This window comes from Dunckerocampus dactyliophorus, chromosome 9 (genome assembly GCF_027744805.1).
Source record: "Dunckerocampus dactyliophorus isolate RoL2022-P2 chromosome 9, RoL_Ddac_1.1, whole genome shotgun sequence".
In the NCBI taxonomy this organism is placed as follows: domain Eukaryota; kingdom Metazoa; phylum Chordata; class Actinopteri; order Syngnathiformes; family Syngnathidae; genus Dunckerocampus; species Dunckerocampus dactyliophorus.
The window spans coordinates 23,824,051-23,847,033 of NC_072827.1; the positions used below are offsets into that span (position 1 = coordinate 23,824,051).

General features: G+C 40.2%; 2 protein-coding genes across 6 annotated transcripts in view; one reads left to right on the plus strand and one right to left on the minus strand.

The window, feature by feature from the left end:
- Positions 1-1,273: 1,273 nt before the first annotated feature.
- On the minus strand, positions 1,274-21,634 carry sympk (symplekin). Of its 3 annotated transcripts, none has more exons than XM_054787948.1 (27): positions 21,535-21,634; positions 21,064-21,177; positions 20,726-20,791; positions 19,445-19,498; positions 19,279-19,352; positions 19,061-19,187; positions 18,684-18,933; positions 17,373-17,543; positions 16,415-16,654; positions 14,746-14,897; positions 14,514-14,664; positions 12,853-13,069; positions 12,609-12,759; positions 12,294-12,529; positions 12,058-12,139; positions 10,468-10,581; positions 9,840-9,987; positions 8,118-8,278; positions 7,819-7,927; positions 7,625-7,725; positions 6,851-6,941; positions 6,465-6,566; positions 5,967-6,154; positions 4,099-4,275; positions 3,901-3,990; positions 3,596-3,769; positions 1,274-1,756 (listed from the first exon to the last, which is right to left on the minus strand). In XM_054787948.1, exons 2-27 carry the CDS (start codon positions 21,124-21,126, stop codon positions 1,418-1,420), a joined length of 3,828 nt encoding a protein of 1,275 aa, XP_054643923.1. In that variant the 5' UTR covers positions 21,127-21,177; positions 21,535-21,634; the 3' UTR covers positions 1,274-1,417. The 3 variants fall into 3 exon arrangements, with proteins under 3 accessions (XP_054643923.1, XP_054643924.1, XP_054643926.1); XM_054787949.1 differs by having other exon boundaries at positions 21,541-21,603; XM_054787951.1 differs by lacking the exon at positions 21,535-21,634 and adding an exon at positions 20,957-21,002.
- Positions 21,635-22,305: 671 nt separating this feature from the next.
- Positions 22,306-22,983, plus strand: part of LOC129187877 (solute carrier family 35 member F5-like) — a 19,283-nt gene continuing 18,605 nt past the window's right edge. For 2 of the 3 annotated variants that reach the window (XM_054787651.1, XM_054787652.1), the window contains exons 1-2: positions 22,306-22,436; positions 22,699-22,840. In XM_054787651.1, coding sequence (XP_054643626.1) covers positions 22,706-22,840 — 135 coding nt within the window. In that variant the 5' untranslated portion in view covers positions 22,306-22,436; positions 22,699-22,705. Of the gene's footprint in view, positions 22,437-22,698; positions 22,841-22,983 lie in introns of those variants that run through there. The other variant, XM_054787653.1, reaches the window with a different exon arrangement.

Sequence of the window (22,983 nt, forward strand, 5' to 3'; positions counted from 1 at the left end):
GGTGTTCTATTGGGTTTAGGTCAGGTGAACGTGGGGGCCAGTCAATGGTATCAATTCCTTCATCCTCCAGGAACTACCTGCATACACTAGCCACATGAGGTCGGGCATTGTCGTGGACCAGGAGGAACCCAGGCCCCACTGCACCAGCGTAGGTTCTGACAATGGGTCCAATGATTTCATCCAGATACCTAATAGCAGTCAGGGTGCCGTTATCTAACCTGTAGAGGTCTGTGCGTCCTTCCAGGGATATGCCTCCCCAGACCATCACTGACCCACCACCAAACCGGTCATGCTGAATGATGTTGCAGGCAGCATAACGTTCTCCACGGCATCTCCAGACCCTTTCATGTCTGTCGCATGTGCTCAGGTTGAACTTGCTCTCATCAGGGAAGAGCACAGGGCACCAGTGGTGTAGTTGCCAATTCTGGTGGTCTATGGCAAATGCCAATCGAGCTCTACGGTGCTGGGCAGTGAGCACAGGGCCCACTACAGGATGTCGGGCCCTCAGGCCACCCTCATGGAGCCTGTTTCTGATTGGTCAGAAACATTCACACCAGTGGCCTGATGGAGGTCATTTTGTAGGGCTCTGGCAGTGCTCATCCTGTTCCTCCGTGAACAAAGGAGCTGATACCGATCCTGCTGAGGGTTGAAGGACCTTCTACGGCCCTGTCCAGCTCTCCTGGAATCTCCTCCATGCGTCCAGGTACCGCAGTGATGCCCTGGTCCAGATCTGGGAGGAGATCCCCCAGGACACTACGGACACCATCTGTAGTCTCATTAGGAGCATGCCCCGACGTTGTCAGGCATGCGTACAAGCACGTGGGGGCCACACAAACTACTGAGAATCATTTTGAGTTGCTACAATGACATTTTGGCAAAATGGACCAGTCTGCTGCATCATTTTTTCACTTTCATTTTTGGGGTGTCTTTGATTTCCCCCCTATATAGGGTGATCATTTTCATTTCTATCAAATTATGTGGCATCATTTTGTTACTAATACATCACCCACTTATCAGGAAAGATATTCAAGATCATTTTTCCCCCAGTTTGGATCTGATGTGTTTTCGAAGTGTTCCTCAAATTTTTTTTTATCTAAAACATTTTCACAAATAAGGTGTTTTTCTAAGTTGTTCATTTAATTTTCAGAATTATTGTAGTATTATGTATATCCACGGTGTTTCTTAGGAATTTGGAGATATACGTTGTCACACAACTCAACGTACATACGTAGTTCATAGGGGTCATTATCTATTTACACTAATGAAGCAGACAGGGCGTGCTTGTTCGTTTATTTTCTGGCATTACAAAGAAACCAAAAAAAAAGTAAAAGTAAGCAAGCAACTTCCTTCCTAGTAACGTTACAATTTTCCTCAAAACAGATTTTGTACAAAAGCAAAAGAAAGAATTTATGTGACATTAAAATTCTTCGCAGCTGCTCAAAGCATCGGGCCCCGCATCACCATCCTCAGGCTCTTTAACTGGTTCCTGAGGGTGTGAAGGTTCTGGATCAGAAGTCTCCATTGGCTCCTCAGTTGACGGTGGTTCAGGTTGAATTTCAGGTTCAGGTTTGGGTTCGGGTTCAGGTTCAGGCTCAGGTTCAGGTTCCAGTTCTGCTTCTGGCTGTGGATCATCTTCTGGATCAGGTTTAGGTTCAGGTTCAGGTTCAGTTTCAGGTTCAGGATCAGGATCAGGATCGGGTTGAGCTTCAGTTTCAGGTTCAGGTGTTTGGGTTCCCTCAGCTCTTGTTACCTCCACCTGAAGGAAATCAAAATAAATTGCATGGCATCAGTAGTTTGCATGAAGTAGTTAATATCATTTGACCAACATGTCAAGACCCTAGACACAATTTGCCCAGGCATGCTTTTACTGAATACATACACTATACAGTATGTTGTGTTTCAGAGAACTGCCAAGTAGAACATTTCTGACCTGACAGACAAAAGTGCATTGGTGTTCTGGGGTGTATTCCAGAATGTTGCTTTAGTGAAAACTCTTGAGTATGTAAACCCTGAGATGAGGGAAAGTCTGGGTTTTCCGTTCCGGAAAGCGAGGTAAGTCAAACTCAGTCAGTTACCATGGTAACTTATTCTGTAAACCTAACCCGCTTGCTGGCAGGTTTTCTTGAACAAACCCTGACTTTTTTCATGTTTCCTCCCTCCCGTTCAACTTGAAGCACGCTGTCAGAAATGGTGTGCCCGTTCCTTCGTAACCCAGTAGATGTCCATGCAGAATTATTTTATTATTTATATTACTTATGATCCATCCATCCATCCATCCATCCGCTTCTCCTCATTAGGATCGTGGGGGCATGCTGGAGCCTATCCCAGCTGACTTCGGGCGACAGGCGGGGTACACCCAGGACTGGTCGCCAGCCAATCGCAGTATTACTTATGATAAGCAAGAAAAAAAATTTAGCCATTCAACGATATTTACTTTGCATTTTTGCATTTACTTTATCATTAAAACAAATACGACATAGTATCATGACTTTTAACCCATGTGCGTTTTTTTTTACCTGTGGGACTGCACCTAATTTTATTCCATATGATTCCATCACCTTTTCATCTGTGATTAAATGTTAAATCAATAAACTACTGTATTCAAACGTATGCACTGACTCGGCCTGCAATTCTCTCCCACGTCAGTTCTACATTACACTGTATTACTTCTCTTTCTAATAATGGCTTCATACGCACCATAAGCACGCACTGACACTTTCTTCCAGTGGGATAAAGAAAGACAACCTTTTCTATCTGCAGTTGCCATGGAATCCTATCCCGGCTCCATTGGTGATGGCTTTTTATTGTTGTCATGCTTAACTCCGAGTGTACATACTCAGCATTGATTGTACTGACTTACATCAGCCGTTCTGGAACTGAAAACAGTTTCCATTGTCCAGGTAAGGCAACTCAAAAGTCCAGAGTTACGCTCAGAGATTGCGGAACATCCTACCTGGAATACTGCCCATCTCTTACTTTTATTTAATGGTTATACTCCATATCAGCATTTACCATAACATCTTCCGCATGGATATTGGTGTAGCATATTTTATTACAACGCACCAATACTGAATGGCACTCTTATTGAGGTCAACTGTCATGTTATTTTGTTTACTTTAAACTGGAACATTTTAAGATTGGAACTGGTAAACTCCAAGTTGGATACTTCCAACTTTCCATCTGCTGGTGACATTGTGTGTTTCTGGTGGTGTTCAGTGTTTGGTGTTTGCTAAACATAGCACCTAGTCTGATGGCCAAAATGCTAAATTTTGGTCTCATCAGAGAAAAAAACCTTCTTAATTCAAGCAAATTCCAGGTAAGATTTCATGTTAGCGTTTTCCAGCAGTGGCTCTCTCTTTGCTGCATTCTCATCTAGCTTTGTCTGGTGAAGTACCTGTGCAACAGTCTTTGCATATACAGGATTTAACTGAACTCCGTGGAGTGCCTAATGACTTATTAAATGTTTTAACAAACTGACAGCAGTTTGACAACAGACAACAAAATCTGTTTTCACTTTGACATGTAATGAGATTTCAATGGAACAACACAAAACATTATACCCAGGTTCCTATTTAGCCAAGAAACGTAATTTTACCTCAGGAAGAGTGTTTATAGTGTCCTCGTGTCTCACTGGATCGGGCTTTTCTTGCTCCATAGGCTCCTCCTCATCATTTAAGACGACGGGCTGCTGTTGGTCAGCTGCTTCTGGCGCATCTTCTGCAGGCACCTCTGCCAAAATGGGTGAAGCTGGGGCAGGAACTGGTTCAATCTGTTACATTAATGAAAAAATATCAAACAGCTCATCAAGAACAAACGTAATTAAGGTAGGACTGAGCTACCTTCTATATACCTTTGACTTTGCAGTCCACAAAACATCAACATAGCATCTTGATAAGTTACCTCATTCTTGCTCACAGGCTCAACGGGTTGTGGTTCTGGTTTTTTACTTGCTTCTACAACTGACATGATAGAGGCTGGTATGTGAGCTTGCTGTTGCACAGGAAAAGAAAAGAGCTGTTCGTTTGTGTTGTCATTAACAAGACAAAAGGCAAAAAAGTAGTTTGAACTTGAAATTGAAACTTGGGAGACAGCATTTACCTGGTGTGGCGTGAAAGAGCGGACATGATATAGAAGGGGTTCTCTCATCTCTGGACAGCGTTCAAACACACTTGTGAGTTGTGCGGGAGGAAGCTGTAGGAGCACACTGTACGACTGAGGCTTCGTCCTCTGGCAGCACTTCACAAATCCTTCCCACACCTTGGGATACTTCCACACCTTCAGGACAACATTAATTTAGGCATTATCTGGTATTATCTGGACACGTACAAACTTATTCAAGGTTCATGTACAAAAACTATGTACAGACACAGGTCGTAATAAAGATTCAGGGGGCAGTTAAGGGTCTTGGTCAACCCCCACAGTGGAACCTCAGTTTTCGAACGTCTCAGATTTCCAGAAAATCTTTGTGGAAAATTTTACCTCGGCTCTCGTACACTGTCTCAGTTGACAAACAATATTGCACGTAACAAACTTGTATTTAACCATTTGGCACCTTGATGCTTGTGGTATTACTGTAATCAAGATGTGGACTGACTACTCCCAGCATAGATTGTTTATTCAGCCATGAAGGCTGCATTCCAATACCAGTTTGAATCGCCCTTGTTGACTTCCCTAGGCACTTGCCCTCAGGGGAATGTCCACCCGCATCAAAAGTGTGGATGGATGTGGCTGAATTACAACAATTCTGCAAAGATGAGTGGGCCAAAATTCCTTCACAGCGCTGTAAGAGACTTATTGCAAGTTATCACAAACGCTTGGATTGCAGTTGTTGCTGCTGAGGCTGGCCCAACCAGTTATTACGTGTAGGGGGCATTCACTTTTTCACACAGGACCATGTAGCTTTGGATTTTTTTTCTCACTTATAATAAAGTTTCATTTAAAACCTGCATGTTGTGTTCATTTGTGTTGTCATTGACTGATATTTACATTTGCTTGATGATCTGAAACATTTAAGTGTGATAAGCCTGTAAAAAAATAAGAAATCAGGAAAGGGCAAACACTTTTTCACAGCACTGTATATGCATTAATATGCAGTTGACATTGTTTTCTGCATGTAAAACTATAATTGTTGGATACTAAAACTGTTTTGTGTTAACATTTGTGGGTGTCTGGAACGGCTGAATTGGATTTACATTGTTTCCTATGGGAAAATTGTTTCAGTTTTCGTACATTTCAGTTTCAGACCAACCCACTGGAACGGATTAATAAGAAAAACAGAAGTTCCACTATATTCATAAAGAGGTGCGTCCCAATATGTTTTGATACCAAGTATAGTCGCCCTTCATTTATCACGGTCAATTGGTGAATATTAATAAATATTAATAAATGAAATAGTTTCGTAGGTAGAGCATAGAAAACCTGTTATTAGAGCCCTGTAGATATAAAATAACACCCCTATAGTCATATTTACATTCCTATTATTCATTGTTTCCACTACATTGTGCAACTGTAATGCGCAGGCTACGGGATCACTGCAGGCACACAAGAGACGCCTGTCGCTTTAAGCATAGCATTCTACCGAACTAACTAGGGAGGAGAACTTTTTTTCACTGTCATGTCAGACATGGCATGGCTGACAACATGCAGTGTGAAGGTAATGTAATGTAATGTCATGTCATGCCATGTCTCATCAGTGTAACATGACTGATGCCTAGTGACCAGAATACTACATATGACTTGTTTTTCAAATTTTGGGGTAATTATGGGCCATTGTCAACCTCGAAACAGCGATCATTTATTAATTAATTTGTGAAAAAACGCAGTAGAGTGAGGGAGCCATGTTCTACACTTAAAAAGAAGCATTGGAGAATAACCCTTAATCATGACTATTACGCACACATCTTTTTAGAGCAAGAAACTTCCAAACACACAGACGCCTACAGAAACCATGACAGTTTGACGCTTACCTGCTTGACGATAAGACGGGACAGAATGTTCATGACGAAACCACACAGTCGGGGGTACATGGTGAGAGACTGGATGACAGTTCGCATGAGAAGTATGGGAAGGGGATTCTGCTCCATCAACTGCTGCATCACCACTGCCAAGACTTCCGATGTGTACACATTCTTCTCCCCAAAGCAAAGGTTGGTTGCTGTACACGCAATTAGTCATCACGAATATGGTAAAAATATGGCAAAAAAATATGGCACAAAATAGATACACTGGCTCAATCTGCAACTGATGTTCATTGCTATTTAAATAACTAAAAGTCTCAAAAATGGACACGATACAAAAATGTATACTAAACATTAGTAAGTCTCACTGTCTGGGGCCAAGGAAAGAAAAAGAAAAAGCTCATATGAAAGTCGATCCTGTTTTTGAACTAAAACATCTACTGTAGGATGGTAAAAGAGAGAGAGCTTGTGAAAAAGTGTCTTGGGGTTTATCTACTAAACTCTGACCTTTTATGATGGATTTCATATCACATTTAGTTGAGTCTATGTTGTGTAAGGCAATCAGCAAGTCTCCTGGTGTAAGAGGGGACACTGATGAACTTCCCTCACCTGAATGACAAGAGAGAGAATAAAGAGCATTACTGAGTTTCTCCTGTGAAATAATATTTTGCATTATTAGACTGCAATCCTGTCTATACCAATAGTGACATGGTGGTGTTGTCTAAATAAAAAAGTGCAACATAAAATTAAGACAAAAAATACTCTTATCAAAATAAAAACTGACATGTCAAATATACAACATATAGGGACTTTCAACTTTTTTTTGGAGGTACTCATATTTTTACCATGGAAAAACTTTTAGTCAAGTTTAAGAAAAAAACTGAATGACTTACTATGCTGGGTTCCCAAGAGACGATTAAAAACCTCCTTTACGACAATAGGGTTGAGTTTGATGAGCTTGGGAAGGGCCTGGATAACTTCGCTCTTCAAAACAAGCAAAGGTGAAATGTGAAAAGTCTCGTTTTGGATAAACCATGGTCAACCAACAATCCTGCATAACTCACATTTTATCTATATTACAGTTTTTCAAAAGGACTGTATGCAGTGGATTCCTCCACCGGCTCCAGGGCGGTACATTGGAACGCACAAATAGCATTATATCCCACCTCTTCCTGCTTTGTGTACGTAAGAGTTAACACGCATGCACTAGTTATGTTTGTTATCAGCTAATAATAGCTATCTGGCTGAGTTTAGCTACTATTTAACCATCACTGAATGTATAGCCAACCATAACAACACAAATTGTCTTTGAGACTGCTTTTGTGTATGTGCATGTGCCACAGAACTGTACGTGAATATCAGACGGCTGTGAGGGCTGAAAAAAAGTTTACGGCAATTTTTATGGACTTTCATTTGTAACTCTGATGAATATAGACATTATTTGAGCAATCTGTTCTTTTAAACCACGATTGGTGACATATGCTGGCCAGTGGTGGTGTTCTTATGTTTTTTGGTTTCAAAAATGTAGTTTGGGGCAAGTTGCATACAGTCCCTTTAACATGAACATCCCCACGTTATTTCGGATGGAACTACTATTTGGAACTTGCAGTTATCATTTCAGTTAGCTGCCTTTATGGCCAAATTGCATAGTTCAGAATATTACCTACCTTTTCTAGACCATTGATGACTGGGATAAGGAAACGAACATCAGGCACTCGTTTATGGTAAAGGTCGCGCACCCTCTCCACCAGCTCTGGAGACGGAGGGACTGCATAGAGAGAAGAACACACTTTTAGTTATCACTTGTTCATGGTAATAAGTTACATCATTAACGAACTAAACATGCTACAGTTGTTTTTACCTTTATCTGTCAAAATGTGCAGGCAGCGAGTAACCAGTGTCTCCGCCCCCTTTGGGCAGTTTTCGACCAAAAGCAGCAGCTCAGGGGAGTTCATCCCCATTCCACGGATCTGTTATAATGGTGAAACTTGATCAGTGCTATTGAAGGCCTTCAAGTAAAGACGATCTGAGACTGGTGGCCTTGTAACCACAAATTAGAAGGTGATGTTCAAAACCAAAACTTAGCTGACAGCTTAAAGTATAAAAAGAAAAAAGACAAGTGACAGAATAAAAACATAGCAACTCCACGGAGTAACTTACAGGGAGCTCTATTGCTCGAAGCACGCTGCGCTTGATGTCAGCAATGGCCTCAGTGTAGACAGACGCCAGCTCGTGCACCAGCTTGTGGTTCAAAGGCAGCAGAGACAAGTAGAGGAACAGACACTGACGGACTGTCTCTTCAGTCCAGGGGGACGCCACCTCTGTCTCAACAAACACACAACTATGCGATTACTCCAACTTTAAGAGAAAGACTTGCTTCAATTATGATTACAATTCAAACATTAAAACAAGAAGTTTTACATAAAAAACACTTTTTTCTGTATCTTGACAAAATAAAGATGGTAAGACGGTATCATTATACTGTAATATTCTGTGTATTCTTGTTTTGTTTTACTCTAGTCGTTTACAAACATAGCTTTAAAAAGACAGCGCTGTATACTTGCTTCCTTGAACTTTACTGTAAACTTCAGCAGCAGGTACAATCATCATTACACACACGAGCCCCGCTCACTATCTGTTATATGTCTCTAAACTAGTCCCTCTGCAACCTGTGTTAACTAAGGAACCCTTACATTACAATCCTACTAGAACAGACTCTACCTTTGTTCTTTGATACGAGTTCTTTCTTGAATTCAATAGTGTTTATAAGTTATCAAAGTTCTGACACTTTTTTTGCAGCCGTAATTAAAAAAAAAAAAAAAAAAGAACAGATTAATCCAACACTCAGAAATACACAGTGCGCTTGAACACCTCCCCAGAGCATGGCGCACTGAGCTTATTAGGAGGAAGGAAGGTATGGAGTTAAAATCATGCCCAAAGCTCACAAACACGCAAAACATGTTTTACTCACGCCCAACGATTCACAAACAAACTCAGTGTGGTTTGCAAATACAAAACATCATTCACAAACTAATAAATTTTGTTTTGCAAATAAACATACCTATCAAACATCCTGCTTCAGACACATACAGCATGTTTTAATTCAATTACAAAAAATACTCTTCCAGTACAAACTAAACTCTTGTTTGTTCTTGTTTTGTACTTGAAGGATATTTCTATGTAATTGAAGAAACATGTCCCTTTGTATGTGTTAAACATGCTGTATTTGTTTCTGAAGCAGGATGTATTTGTTTTTTGCTAGGTGCTGTGTGTTTCTTATTTGCAAAATATTATTTTTATTTTCATTAGTCTGTGAATGATGCTCTTTATTTGCAAACCACACTGGGTTTGTTTGTGAATCGTTGGGCGTGAGTAAAACATGATTTGAGAGTCTGTGAGGTTTTGGCATGATTTTAACTCCATAGGAAGGAAACAGATATGAGTTGTTCAACGTTCTGTATACATTCTATGAACAAATAAAACACCCGCACTCAAAACCAATGCGTTGATGCTTTGTTCGGGCACTCAAGTAGTTTGTTAGGCACATTATTTAGCCGTACTATAACTAAGACCGTCTACAAAAAACGAGACATATTTGAAGACATATTGAATTTTCGTTGAAAACCAAATCATACAAAAACCAGGACATATGAAAACCGAGGACTGCATAATCAAAAACACTGACACAAGTGAAAGCTTCCAAAACGATGTCCTATGTTTTTTTCATTAAAAATCGTATTGCCCTGCAGGTACCCAACCTTTTTAAAACAAACAAAAAAACAAGTATTTACACTCTTTAGTAAACAATTCTTTATCTCGTCTTATAATCCCAATTCATCTTTCACCTTAGCTTTTGTTTTTAGAGTTCAATCTTTTTTGTACCTGTGTCTTTGTCAGCCCCAAAGAGTAGCGAAGGAGGGTTTGGGTGGACCAGAAGCTGCATGTAGTTCAGGGCAAACTTCTCAATGTAGTCCCTGAGCTGGTCTTTCTCATACATGCGTTTCAGAAAGGCCAACGCAGTAGTTCGCACCTGCAAATCAACCAATCATTGTGAGACGGGCACAGAAAATCGGCGATAACACTGACAGTTTAAGAGTTTGAGAGAAAAACAGCTATATCCACCAATTTGAATTGACCAGTGCAATCTTGTTTGGGGATTAACTGTATATTGACTGATTAATGAATTAACTAATTAAGTGCTTCTCTCTGGCTCTCCTATCATTGTTGAAATGGAACAGGCCTGCCTCTCGCCCAAAGGGCAGCTTGGATAGACTCCAGCAACCGCAACCCTAGTGAGCACAAGCGGTGTAGAATTGATGGATGGATGGATACCGTGGCTTCGCTCCCCAACAAAGAAGCAACAGAAACTAGCTTGCTTGCTTACTTACAGACAGACAGATATTTTATTCATCCCTAAGAAATGAATAAAAATAGATACATTTAAAGATAAAGAGATTAAAAGAGATTTCAAAATAAAGAATTGTGAAATATTGATTAGAAATATTCCCACCTTCTCTTTTTCGTGAGAGCTGAGATCCAGAAGCACATGCAGGTACTGAAACTGCCTTGAGGGCCGTTTGACGATAAGTTCCTTCAGAGTAGTCATGCCTAGATACACCCTCGACTGCAACAACATGGTAAAAATAGTTGAATGGATGTGTTAAAAGGGATTGCAGAAGAAAGTAAGGCTGTCTTCATCCTGCCATAAATGTTTCCCATACATTTATTTAGAGCATCGGTGTCAAACTCGGGCCTGGGGGCCAAATCTGGCCCGCACTGCAATTTCATCCGGCTAAGTTGGCCTGCCTCATGGGCCTTATCAAACAAAGTGCTTACAGTGTAATTAAGCAATTTCTCCGCTATAAACTACTCCTCTGGCAGTTTAATTCAAAAGTGGAAACAATATTGTATATAGCAGAAATTCACAACCATTCTTAATAAGGGTGCCAGATTCAGACCAAAAGTTAAAATAATGTAACTTTCCATGACGGCAGCACTTTGACTATGCACCCAGTCTGTACAAAATAACACCTTAAAGAGGCATTTGGCAGTCAAAAGTGATCATTTTAACTACAGCAAAGCATGCTGGGGTAATGCATAATCTGCCCATTCCACAGCTGCAAACTCTTCCGGGTTACATATCTCACGGCTTGTGATGTTTTTGTGTTGATATAAAATACTGTAGCTTTTGCCCGGACACAAAGAGACAAAGAGGTGGTCGATCAACAATCACCTTTTAGAAATGAACAACCACGCCTCAACAATATATATTCGCAGAAAGTAGAAATTTCAAGCAGGAATGAATGGACACAAAGAATATTCACATTTCACCCCTCCAAAACATGTCCATCCACACGAATTAAGTATAAAAAAATGTATGGCCACATAAAAACACATAGTGAAGTTTTAAACAACAATGTATGTCCACATAAAAACACATCCACCAGCTGTCATGTGCATTTTGTCCCAACATGAAAACGCAACCACAAGGGTGCATTATATTGGTATGTTCCAATCCCGACACAGCACGCAAGGGGAACCGGGATAAAAAGGTGTGCTGGCTGCTTTATGCACACGATAATCCTTGTAATCTTGCTCGTGACGTGTGACTGCTTTTTTTGCCGGAGTTCATCAGCTGCCACTGTATTAAATGTCCAAGCAGAATTACTGTATTATCATTCATCGTAGTGATGGCATAGTTCAGTCTGATTGGCTTCTAGCTGTCCTGTTCTCCAGCTTTTCTCCAAACAAGAAATATTGTGTTAATCTGGCACGGCTGCAACAAGCAGCAGCTGCCAGTGAGTGCTGTGGGCCCCTGCCCCTTCTCAAAGCACTCACAGGCTGCTCAGTCTTGTTTGTGAAATTAAAAAAAATGAAGGGCCAAAAAAAAGTTAATTTGTAGTCCTCAACATATTTGTTTTGTTTTTCATGTTTTTTTAATAGTTTTTTTTGTCTCACCCATGTCATTCCTCTTTACCGCAGCATCCGATTATACAAATAAGGCAATGATGTAATTTATTCACTTTTAGGAGAACAAATAGCTACCCGCCCCAGTCAACACAAATAGATTGCAGTCCCGTGGGAAACACTGGCCATGTACCTCATCCTCACAGTATCGTCGGATTACTTCCAGTGCGGACTCTGTTATGATGGGAGCCTCAAGTACCAGTTTGGTGAAAAGTCTGTGAGGGGAACAAAACAATAGACTGCCTTTACTGGAGTTATATTCTTAGCAACAAAGGCTGAGAAGTCCCACAGCACAAAGATACTGTAACTCAATGTGTTTTACTTTTTCATGTACAAAAGAGAGCGAAAGATGAAGCAGCATGTCCTCACCCATCTTTTTGCTCGGGTTTCTCTTGCAGTCCTGACAGAAGAGTGTAAAGACAGTGGTCGTAACTGTCTAGCAGCCCAGAAGGAATCTGGCTGAGGTAGGTGTTGTATTCTTGATAAAGAAGAGAAAATGCTAGGTCACTCCTTGTCCTAATGTCATCCAGAATGAAGTTGAGCACATCATCTTTCATTATCCCCTCAAATTGTGTCACCAGCTTGGAGAGGAGCTTCACTCTGACCTGTCACAGAAATTTAGCATGGTTACTTTAAAATTGATAATAAAAATCATAATGGTATTGTGACAACTGGATCTCTTACATGGGACATGCCACTTTGAGCAATGGTCTTTTCTGAATGAAGAATGCGTTTAATTGTCTTGGAGGTTAACTGTTCAATCTGTGTGTCGGACAAAGGCTGGATCACATCTGACAATCTAAAGACTTTTTTCCTCCCCGTTGGCCCTGCCAGTCTATTACAGAAAAAAAATGAAAAATGAAGCAATAGCGAACCATATTCAGCTCACAGTATTTCCTCTGCCATTTTTGTTGTTACAAGAACTCACTTGGTTTGTGCCGATGGGAGGATGGGCTCTGGAAGCCTCTTGACCGCTGTAAGGTTTGAAGCCTTTTCTTTATCTGTGTAACCTCCCACCACAGAGATTGCTTGTCCCACTATCACTGGAACTTTGCGCTTGATGAGCAGGTCCTTGGTGCCAGAGTCGTCCTCAATAGTATCCCCTTTTCCCGCATCACTCTCTCTTGCTTTGCACTGCTCTAGTCCTAAATACAGTATTCACAGTGAAGCACCACAAAAACAGAAATGTAAAAAAAGAACAGAGTTCAGCATAAACATGATAAATGGGATTTTTTAAATTGGATTGTTTTATGTTAAACTGATGCCTGATCAAGATTCAAAGCTTGATCTGATATATTTACTTTGCCTGCACAGGTATAGCAATTTCCATAAAAAAATCCAGCAATTGTCATCATTATGTTTGTTCACACAAATATACTTTTAGGTGTACCAGGGATTAAAATGAACAAGAAACAGAAGGAACATGGGTGGTCTAATAATTATTTTCCATGACTGCATACTATAAAGGTTGTAATGGGCAGTAGAAATATATGCAATATAAACAATATGACTTTGGCCTACAATAGAGATTTGAATCAGCATTCTAGGCATGATCTGCAAAAATGACACCAACAAGCTGCAACGTCATCAATTGTAATAAGTAAATGGCTGAAAGCAAACAAGAGGAGATGGTGAAAAATACCGGTGAAATACCCATCATTTGGACTTGGTTCAGATTTGAGCCAGCTAACCTTCAGCAGAAAACTATACTCTGCAGAGTGTATTTAAAATCATGTAACAAAAGAGGTTTTTGTGACACATTTTTAGGTTTGCTTGGAATAGATTAATCAATTCATTTCAACAAGGCAAAATGCTCAAACCAATTTTTTGGGTGATTAACAGGAAAGGTGCAGTTATTCATTACGGAGTCCCTTTATGAAAATGTTATTACTATTTTAGGGGGCTTTTGTTTGTTTTTGTTTTTTTAGCTATGGTCTTAAACTTTTGATCAGCCGATGAACTGCCTATTTCAGTTTAATGGTTATTTGCAATAAATTGATTACTCACATTTTTTACTCACATTTACTCCCGTTTCTTCTTTTTGCATTTAGAAGCTCTACTTATAACCTTCTTAAGAACTGTGCAATATGTAAATTGTTAAAATTGATCAACTGGTCTTAAAATGGTGATCAGGAGTGTAAATATGAGACGCCTAAAGAGATTTTAGGCCATATGACGCATCCCTATATCAAGTTAAAAAAAAAAAAAATCATCATGATTTGAGATACTCTTAGTTCATATTGATTTGGTCTGTCTAGGGCCTAACTGCAAATGAATTATGGAATTAATCATTTGTTTTCATTATTCTGAATATGTATGCCATTGTGTCACCATATAATTTCCAAGCAATTATAGCTAAGTAATGCAGCTCATATAAATGGTTGAAGGAGGGTAAGAGCAGAGAGCAGAGGGCGGGCCATTCAATTTGTCAATCTTCTCAAATGTTTTCCGGATTTGTCGCCTACTGTGTGCAGTCACACAACGTCTTAGCTGCAAGCGCCTTAGAAAAACAGATCAATCCATTTTTTTTTTTACGTTATTTGTAAGTTTATGTTTTCGAAAACAGATATTCTAAATTGTTAGACCAACCTGGACCAATCCCAGCCGCAGTCATTTGTGTAGCCATCAGCCTGGCCAAATGTTTAATTTGAGCATCAGTGCCTGCTGACTCAACAGGCGTGTAAGTGGCCTGGAAGGACGCTGGCATGGTGTCAGGCAGATATACCATACTGATGAGAACCTGAATGAAAAGAGACAGACAGTTGCCACACGCTGAGGTTTGCCATGAATAAAAAATTGAAGACAAATCCTAACTACTTACCAGATTGGCTACATTCTCAGGGTTGAGAAGCGGCCGCAGAAAGTCAGCTGTTAGGTCAATGGCAGACTGTGCCACTGGGACGGGAGCAGGCTTGGGGGTTGAAAGAGGCGCCGGCTCCTCTTTGTCCTCATCGTCTTCGATCAGAGTTGGCTCTGATCATAACAGCCAGGAATACAAGAAAAGACATGAGTAAAAAGTATAGCAGCATGTAGCAGTTTATATTTTCAATAAAATAAACAATGTTGACAGACAATTACACCTGCTTAAATGTTAAATAACCTAAATGTCGACTGTGGTGTCCTTTTTTTTTTTTTAAAGAGACAATTAAAAAAAAACTTTTTAAAATGGTCTGTGTTATAACCTTCTCATGTATCCTCCTCTTATACTGTATTTGATAAACTGTTGATTCCAGTAGATACGACGAGTGGATTTTGACCTCAAAGTAGCATCTGTGATTTGAGTGGGACCTCAGTGTTTGACCTGATCAGTACCGCTTTTTGTACAGCAGAAGGAGTCATTACAGAGGGGAAGCTTCGGCCATATATTGGAATGTATTATAAATTAAACAGAATGAAATTTGTCATTTAGTCAGAAAAGGGGTGTGGCGTTAGTGGCTGTCATTCACTCACGGCTCGTGAACAAGCATACACCCGTAGTGTGCACGCACATATGTCATGTCAAGAAGCCAACAATTACTGTAGCAGTCATGGCTGAGCAGCAACGCTTGCACCCCCATCACAGTATCTAACCATGACAGACAGCACCTTTAGAGTACCTATTAATGGGTTACACATGACGGCAGTCACGTGAAACCCAGTTCCTGTGACCCTGAGGTGACAGCACAGTAAAAACTGTGATTGTCTATTACGTCTTGAGACAGTACACCAAGTCCCCAACCAACGAACACAATTGGTTCCAGACAACCGTTTGCAAGTCGATTTGTTCGTAAGTCCAACAAAAGGTAATTTACCAATGATATAGGTACTACATGTACGTGTATACATATACAGTATATGTGTATGTACGTAAATATGAGTTTGGATGCAGTAGTAATATTAAACGAGGATAATTAATGAAAAAAACAATAATAAAAATGATATAATAATACGTAATGATAAATGTTATTTACCTTTGAAGAAGAGTGGTCGAACATACATCGTTGTGGTGGAGGAGGAGTAGGAGTTATTGAAAAAAGGACAAATGGTCGTTGTCGTTAGACTCTTCTAAAAGAGGTAGTGTTCTGTGGGTGGTGTAGAATTAAGCAGGCCTATTAACTCTTCATAAACTTTAATCACACGCTCTGTCCGGGTTGTATCATACAGCTACAATTTAGCCTTCCTCTCTCCTCTTCCTCTTCTCCCTCTACCTGTTGGTCCCATTAGCAGTGTCACAGTGCCCTCTACTGGTCAAATATGTAGCAGTATAAATATGGAGTTCCAAAAGGCAAAATACATGAAAATATAGACCAGTCAGCTTGCATTTGTATCTCCGAATGTTCGCATGTCGGATGTTCGTAAGTTGGGGACTTAGTGTATACTGTATATAAATATGACCACGGCCCTGAACCAGTCCACAGCCCGAGGGTTTGTAAACCCTGTTCCAGACGACAGCACGAGTAACAACATGTAACAAAATATACAGCAACTTATTGAGTCAAATTAACACTCACCAATCTTGATCTTTTTGCCGTCTGCGTAGTGTTCGTGGCGAGACCTCTTGCGCTGCTCTCTCACTGCTGGGGTGGAGCGAGTTATTTCGCTCTGAGGCATACCCAAGTCCAACAACAGGGTGCTGATTTGACCCTGGAACTCCAGGCTGCAGGGATGTTTGAGCACCGCCACCAGGTGCAGCTTCAGATTCTTCCGCACACTGCTGACCTGAGACTTCGCTAGGGTAGGTGGTAGATTAGCTAAAAAAAATTAAAAAGTTTGTTGAATTTAATATTCATTCAAGTCACTTGATCACACATGTTGCTTACTATAATTGACTATAAGGACCAAGGTTTTGGATCATTTAAGACATTACAGAAACTGAAAACTGCAGAAGAAAACAAAGTGCAGCTAAAACACGACTCCTCTGGGAAAACGCTCTGCAAACTTTTTGAGTGGGTTTATGGCAGTGGTTCTCAATTATTTTCTGTCATGCCCCCCCACTTGTGGATAGAAATGTTTTTGTGTCCCCACCCGATTTGAAATTGAGAAACTGATATCTATTATCTATTTTTTTATCTGTACTGTACTGACGACTCAAGACTGAAACCAGCGAAATGCAAAAAAATCGAGAGCAGTGAAGCATACAAGCATATTCAAGAGTCAAATTGCAAATTTCATGCATTATGACAAATTCTTACATGTTGGCAGGTCTGCAATAATATTGAAAGTCTTCCCTGCCTTTCAGCCCCCAACCCAACAGTCCACAGTGCCCCCAAGGGGGGCCTGCCCCACTATTTGAGAAGCACTGCTTTATGGGAACCCATTCATTGGTAAGGTAAGAAGTTACTGCTGGTTGACAAGAGGACCTGGCATTAAGTCCAACTCCTGATTGATAATGAATGAAGAGGTGTATCTCAAGGATGGTGTCCATATAGTTTGTGACAATGCAAATGTTGTCCAACATTAGTTACTCACCGTGTAACGTTTCATATGCCTGTACCACCTTTGACATAAACATAGGCCTCTGACGGGCGATGGTGGCCAGCGAGCCAAGTGCTGTGGTCAGGTTAATGCTGGAAATGGCAGGGTGTACCATGAACTTCAGAAGCTTGTCCAATGCCGCCTTTCCTTCCTCACACAAAACATCTATAGAGGAATATATTTGTTTAATTCAATTACAGTGGGGAGAATAAGCACTTGATAGTCTCCTGATTTTGTAAATTTACAAAGCTATGAACAGTGCAGAATTCATCTGGTAGTTTTATATTAACAGAGACAAAATGTCAAAAAATTCTGAAAAAATAACATTAAATACAGGTTCTGAATTTACAGTATTTGTATATTACCTTTATATTGTGTTTTTTTTTCAGATTTTTTTTCAACCTTCAGTCACTCTCAGTTACAATAAACCTACCATAAAAGTTCTGGGTTCTCATCAAGTATGCGTGGAATTCTAACTAAAAGTGTCTGTACAGCAGAAACCCAAAATTTACGTACGGACAAAAATATTCAGACTTGTAAAAAGTGGCGCAAGCACACTTTGGAACACATGTTGGCCCTGTTCTGTGTTATAGATGACGCTCCAGTTCATATCTTTGTGAAGGAGTCAAATCAACTGGAGATCAAATACTTTCCCAGCTGTATAAAAATTAAGAATGCATTTCTAATTAATTTTGTTACATTTAGAAGAAATCAATGATTGTATTACATCGGTATACTTTATTAATCCCATAAGGGAAAAAACATTAAAGGGACTGTTTGCAACTCACTCCAAATTAAACATTTTCAGCCACAAAATAAGATATATAATGTATGCATTTACTGTATATAAATATATACAGATTGTGCAAAATATGTCTACACTGTTACAATTACGAATTAAACTGCATAACATTGTCATACACTTTCGTTTGGCACAAATTAAATAGCTGGCGTTCATGGCTGTCTTGCACAACTGTTGGTATTCTCATACCTGACTGGAGTGCATACACACAAAAGCAATCTCAACAATTTACATTCATGTTGTCGTTATGATACATATACTGTACATTCAATGATGGCTAACTTTAGTAGCTAAACGTTCCCAAATCGCTATCATTAGCTGACAACAAACATAATGGGTGTGTGGGTGTACTCAAAGCAAGAAGAGGCGGGATATAATGCTCACTGTTCGTTCAATTGTTGCCGCCCTGTAGGCAGCTGGAGTAACCCACTGCATTCAGTCCCTTTAATGATTTAATGGATTGAAATCTGTTATTTCAAGGAAACATGATTGAATACTCATACCGTAACGAATGTATGTGTGGTCTTTGAGTACTTTGTCCAAGCTGATGTCACTCTCCTGTCTTTTGGGGACATCAGAGTCCGGAACCCGAGGCGACAGAGTGATGATAAGTGATTCTGTGAACTTGATAGCATGAGTGCGCACCCCATCATTTTCGGAATCCAGCAATGCCAAAACATCTCCTTTCATCTGTGTGACCAAATCCCAGCATGCTTCCTGCATGTCTGATACTGCTTTGGATCGCACTAACCACTTGCATGTAAAAAAAGGAGGGGAGAAACAGGTTAAAAACAGAATTTCCTTTCAGTTGTTAGACAAACGTTTACATATTTATAAGTACAAGGCAACATAAATATGTCCAAGTGTGAGCAGTATGTACCTGTAGAGTAACTTTGTATAGCTGTGTGAGCGTAAGAATGGCTTTCTTCACTACATTCACACTTTCATCTTTGAGCAACATGTTCAAGTTTGCAACCAGCCTAAGGAGTAGCTCGTTGTCCCGTTTACTGCAAAAAAATATCACAAAAAATGTGACTGCAAGATGTCTGCTTTCACCAACAGCCAATAATGACACAAGAACATTCGGGAACAACCTACCATGCTTCCTCTATGAAGCCAATAACAAACTTTCTCACTTCAATGGACTTGTCAGTTTGAAAGGCGATTATTTCCTGCAGGGTACGACAGCAATCATTTGTTGTAGTAATAATTCTGCAAGACGTCAATTTAGCACAGTATGAAACATGCTCATGTGCTTCCATACATCTAGGAAATTGTCAAGTAGAGAGGGATCCTTGTTGATGATAAGCTCCTGGACCTGAAAAAGAAAAGCAAAATCATTTGTCTGAGTGAATAACATCTAAACTTATAACATTAAACATCCCTAATCCCACACTCAATTTGGCCTATACAGTCGGCCCTCATTTACAGTATCTTAGTTAATTGGTTCTAGACCCAACTGTGATAAGTGAATTTCGCGAAGTAGGATTCAATATTAATAAATGGAATATTTTTGTAGTTGTAGCATAGAAAACCTATTTATGACTTTATAAATAAATTTTGTACCATTATTAGAGGGTTGTAGACATGAAATAACACCCTCATAGTTACTTTACACTCTGATTATTCTTTGTATACACCACATTGCTAAGGCGCAGGCTCCCTCTTCACCACAACAGACCAATGCAGCGACCGCATTACTGCAGACACCGCATCAATCCGCCTGCCGATCTCGCGTTCCATCCTTCCCTCACTCGTCAACAAGACCCCGAGGTACTTAAACTCCTCCATTTGGCGCAGGATCTCATCCCCAACCCAGAGATAGCACTCCACCCTTTTCCGAGCGAGAACCATGGACTTTGACTTGGAGGTGCTGATTCTCATCCCAGCCGCTTCACACTCAGCTGCGAACCGATCCAGTGAGAGTTGAAGGTCACGGCTCGATGAAGCCAGCAAGACCACATCATCTGCAAAAAGCAGAGACCCAATCCTGAGGCCACCAAACCAGAACTCGTCAACGCCTTGGCTGCACCAAGAAATTCTGTCCATAAAAGTAATGAACAGAATGGGTGACAAAGGACAGCCGTGGCGGAGTCAAACCCTCACTGGAAACGTGTCCAACTTATTGCCGGCAATGCAAACCAAACTCTGACACCGGTCATAGAGGGAACGAACGGCCTGAATTAGGTGGTCGGGTACCCCATATTCCCGGAGTACTCCCCACAGAATTCCTCGAGGAACACGGAAAAATGCCTTCTCCAAGTCCACAAAACACATTTAGACTGGTTGGGCAAACTACCATGCACCCTCAAGGACCCTGTTGAGTGTGTAGAGCTGGTCCACAGTTCCACAACCAGGACGAAAACCATACTGTTCCTCCTGAATCCGAGATTCAACTATTTTTATTTTCTTCCGACAACAACAATAACCAACGTGTAACACGATTAAAAAACGTGTATTTATCATGACTTATGATTAAACCATGACTGTATTAAAAGACTACGTTTATACAAATTTCTGGTTGGAGAGTATGGACATTACAGACCTGTTTGAGCACCATTAGCTTTTCATCTGTGGCTATCAAGGCAGCCTGATTCAGAAGATCCACCACCTGAAACCAGACAAACTTATGTTATTTTATTAAACAGAGTTTAATTGCTTTTGGGGGGAAAATTTCACTTTTCACATTCCACCTTGCCTATACGTATAAGGCATATTGATGCATATGTAACCATGTTGAGAGACTGATAGGTAGAAAATAGATGCAAATATCTACACATATTGTCCATCGACAGAATGTCGTCAACCTTTATCCTTTGCACCTGCAACAACAACAATTCGCTGTTTCTGCACGTTCTTGAAATTCAATAAACGCGAGCATACCTTCTCACTCGTTGTAATGTTGATGAAACTGGGGGTGTCTCCATCCTCTGCGGAGAACGCCATAATGCTGTTGTGCTGTTCCTTCACTATGTGTATAACATGATATCCCCAATTCTGATAGGCAAAAAAGATGTAACCAATTAACACACAAGACGATCATAAGCACGAAATAACAGTTAAAAGATGTATACTCGGCGTAAACGCGAGGAACATTTTTACTCGGTGTGAAAACTCAAACGGGCCAACATCGGTGTAAATCTACATCTGATTTGTTGATAGCTACATCCCCACATAAATATATTGTTTACTGCAATGCTAACGCGATCGTGCTAAACACCAAGCTAACCTTGTGGTATTTTTTACACCTTCAATTTGAAGCGTGTAACACGTATGTGACCTCAAAAATCTACTTTCTATCTCGACAGACGTAAACTGTGACCAACACCTTAATACAGATTTTTTTAAAACTACCTTAACTCAAATGACAAATACGCTTCCCTTTCGTGAACGGACACCCGTCTTGCGGTGTTTTCTTCTTCTGCGGGAGAGAAGACTTCGCATCACAGTCACAGTTCCCCTGCTGGACATCTTCATATTATTTTAATACGACACAGTAGTGTGGTGCAATATTAGACGTGGATAGGTGTGGAGAACACACAAGTAAGTCAGAATAAAGAAGCGAGCTCATTGTGGTATTTATGTTGTTGTTTTATGTTGTGTAGGGAACGACGACACTGCAGAGTAATGGTTGCCAATCAGAACAAAACATTTTACAGTATTAATTCATTCACAGCAAGGCCATCAAGACGAGTGCACTGCATTTGTTTATATACCTCTGGTCTTTAGTAAAAAAAAAAAAAGAATGAAACAAAGTATTGTATTATATATGCATAATGTGGATGAATCTATAACAGTACCTACATAATAAAAAACAAGCGTTGATCCAGCGTTGTGCGCCACAGAAAATGACGGAAACATTTCTCTTAGCAATAACAATGAGCTAAACTAAAATGAGAGATATCTAACAGGCTCTCTTACAGAGGCTTGAAGTGTTATTGTCGAAATTTAACAGTAGAAATATATGTTAATCTTTTCAGATGTTCAACTCAGTGTCATTGAAACGAACATGAATGTAACTTTGTTATAGGTTTTATTGACCTTGAAAGCAATGTTGTAATTAAAATTACAACAATTAGTGAGCTTCCGGTGTTTTATTTTGAAAGGATCTTTCCGGAAGTTTTTATCCACTTAAGTTGTAAAAATGGCGGCTACAAACGTTCACGGGAAGTAATTCAGGCATCTCCAAACTACTTCTGACAAACCAGCACTTTTTTATCTCCAGCGAAAGCGAAAGAAAAGGAGAAGGCGTTGAAGTGAGATACATCAAAATGACTCGCTAGTTTGTAATGTTTATTTTGTTGTGTAGCTGTGACAGAAGTGCTGAGCAATCGTAGCAGCTGTATACATGTCTGCTCTATAGTCTTGTTATTCACTTAAAACTTCTGTATTATAACAAGGAGACTACAGAGTACTACTACATTACTTTGTTATTGTTTTTTAGCCACGTCAACAATTGGTTCATGGTACCTCAAATAGTAATTCAATGTTGTTTGTGTGTTTTTGGTTGTCTCATAGTGTCACGATGGAGTGCATGTTGATCATGAATCGAATGAGTTCTCAGGGTAGCTCTGCATCCCAGCGGCGACGGTTGGCTCTGGGGGTGGTGATACTCCTGCTAGTGGATGTCATCTGGGTAGCTTCATCTGAGCTCACATCAGTAAGGACAATTTTACAATTCTGTTGGTACAAGATGTGATGCATTCGAAATGATATTGCTGATAACGTTATCAATATCCAGAGACCATTGAGATGTTCGGACCCTTGTCCTTTTCCTCAGACATCTTGGACATTACAATTGCT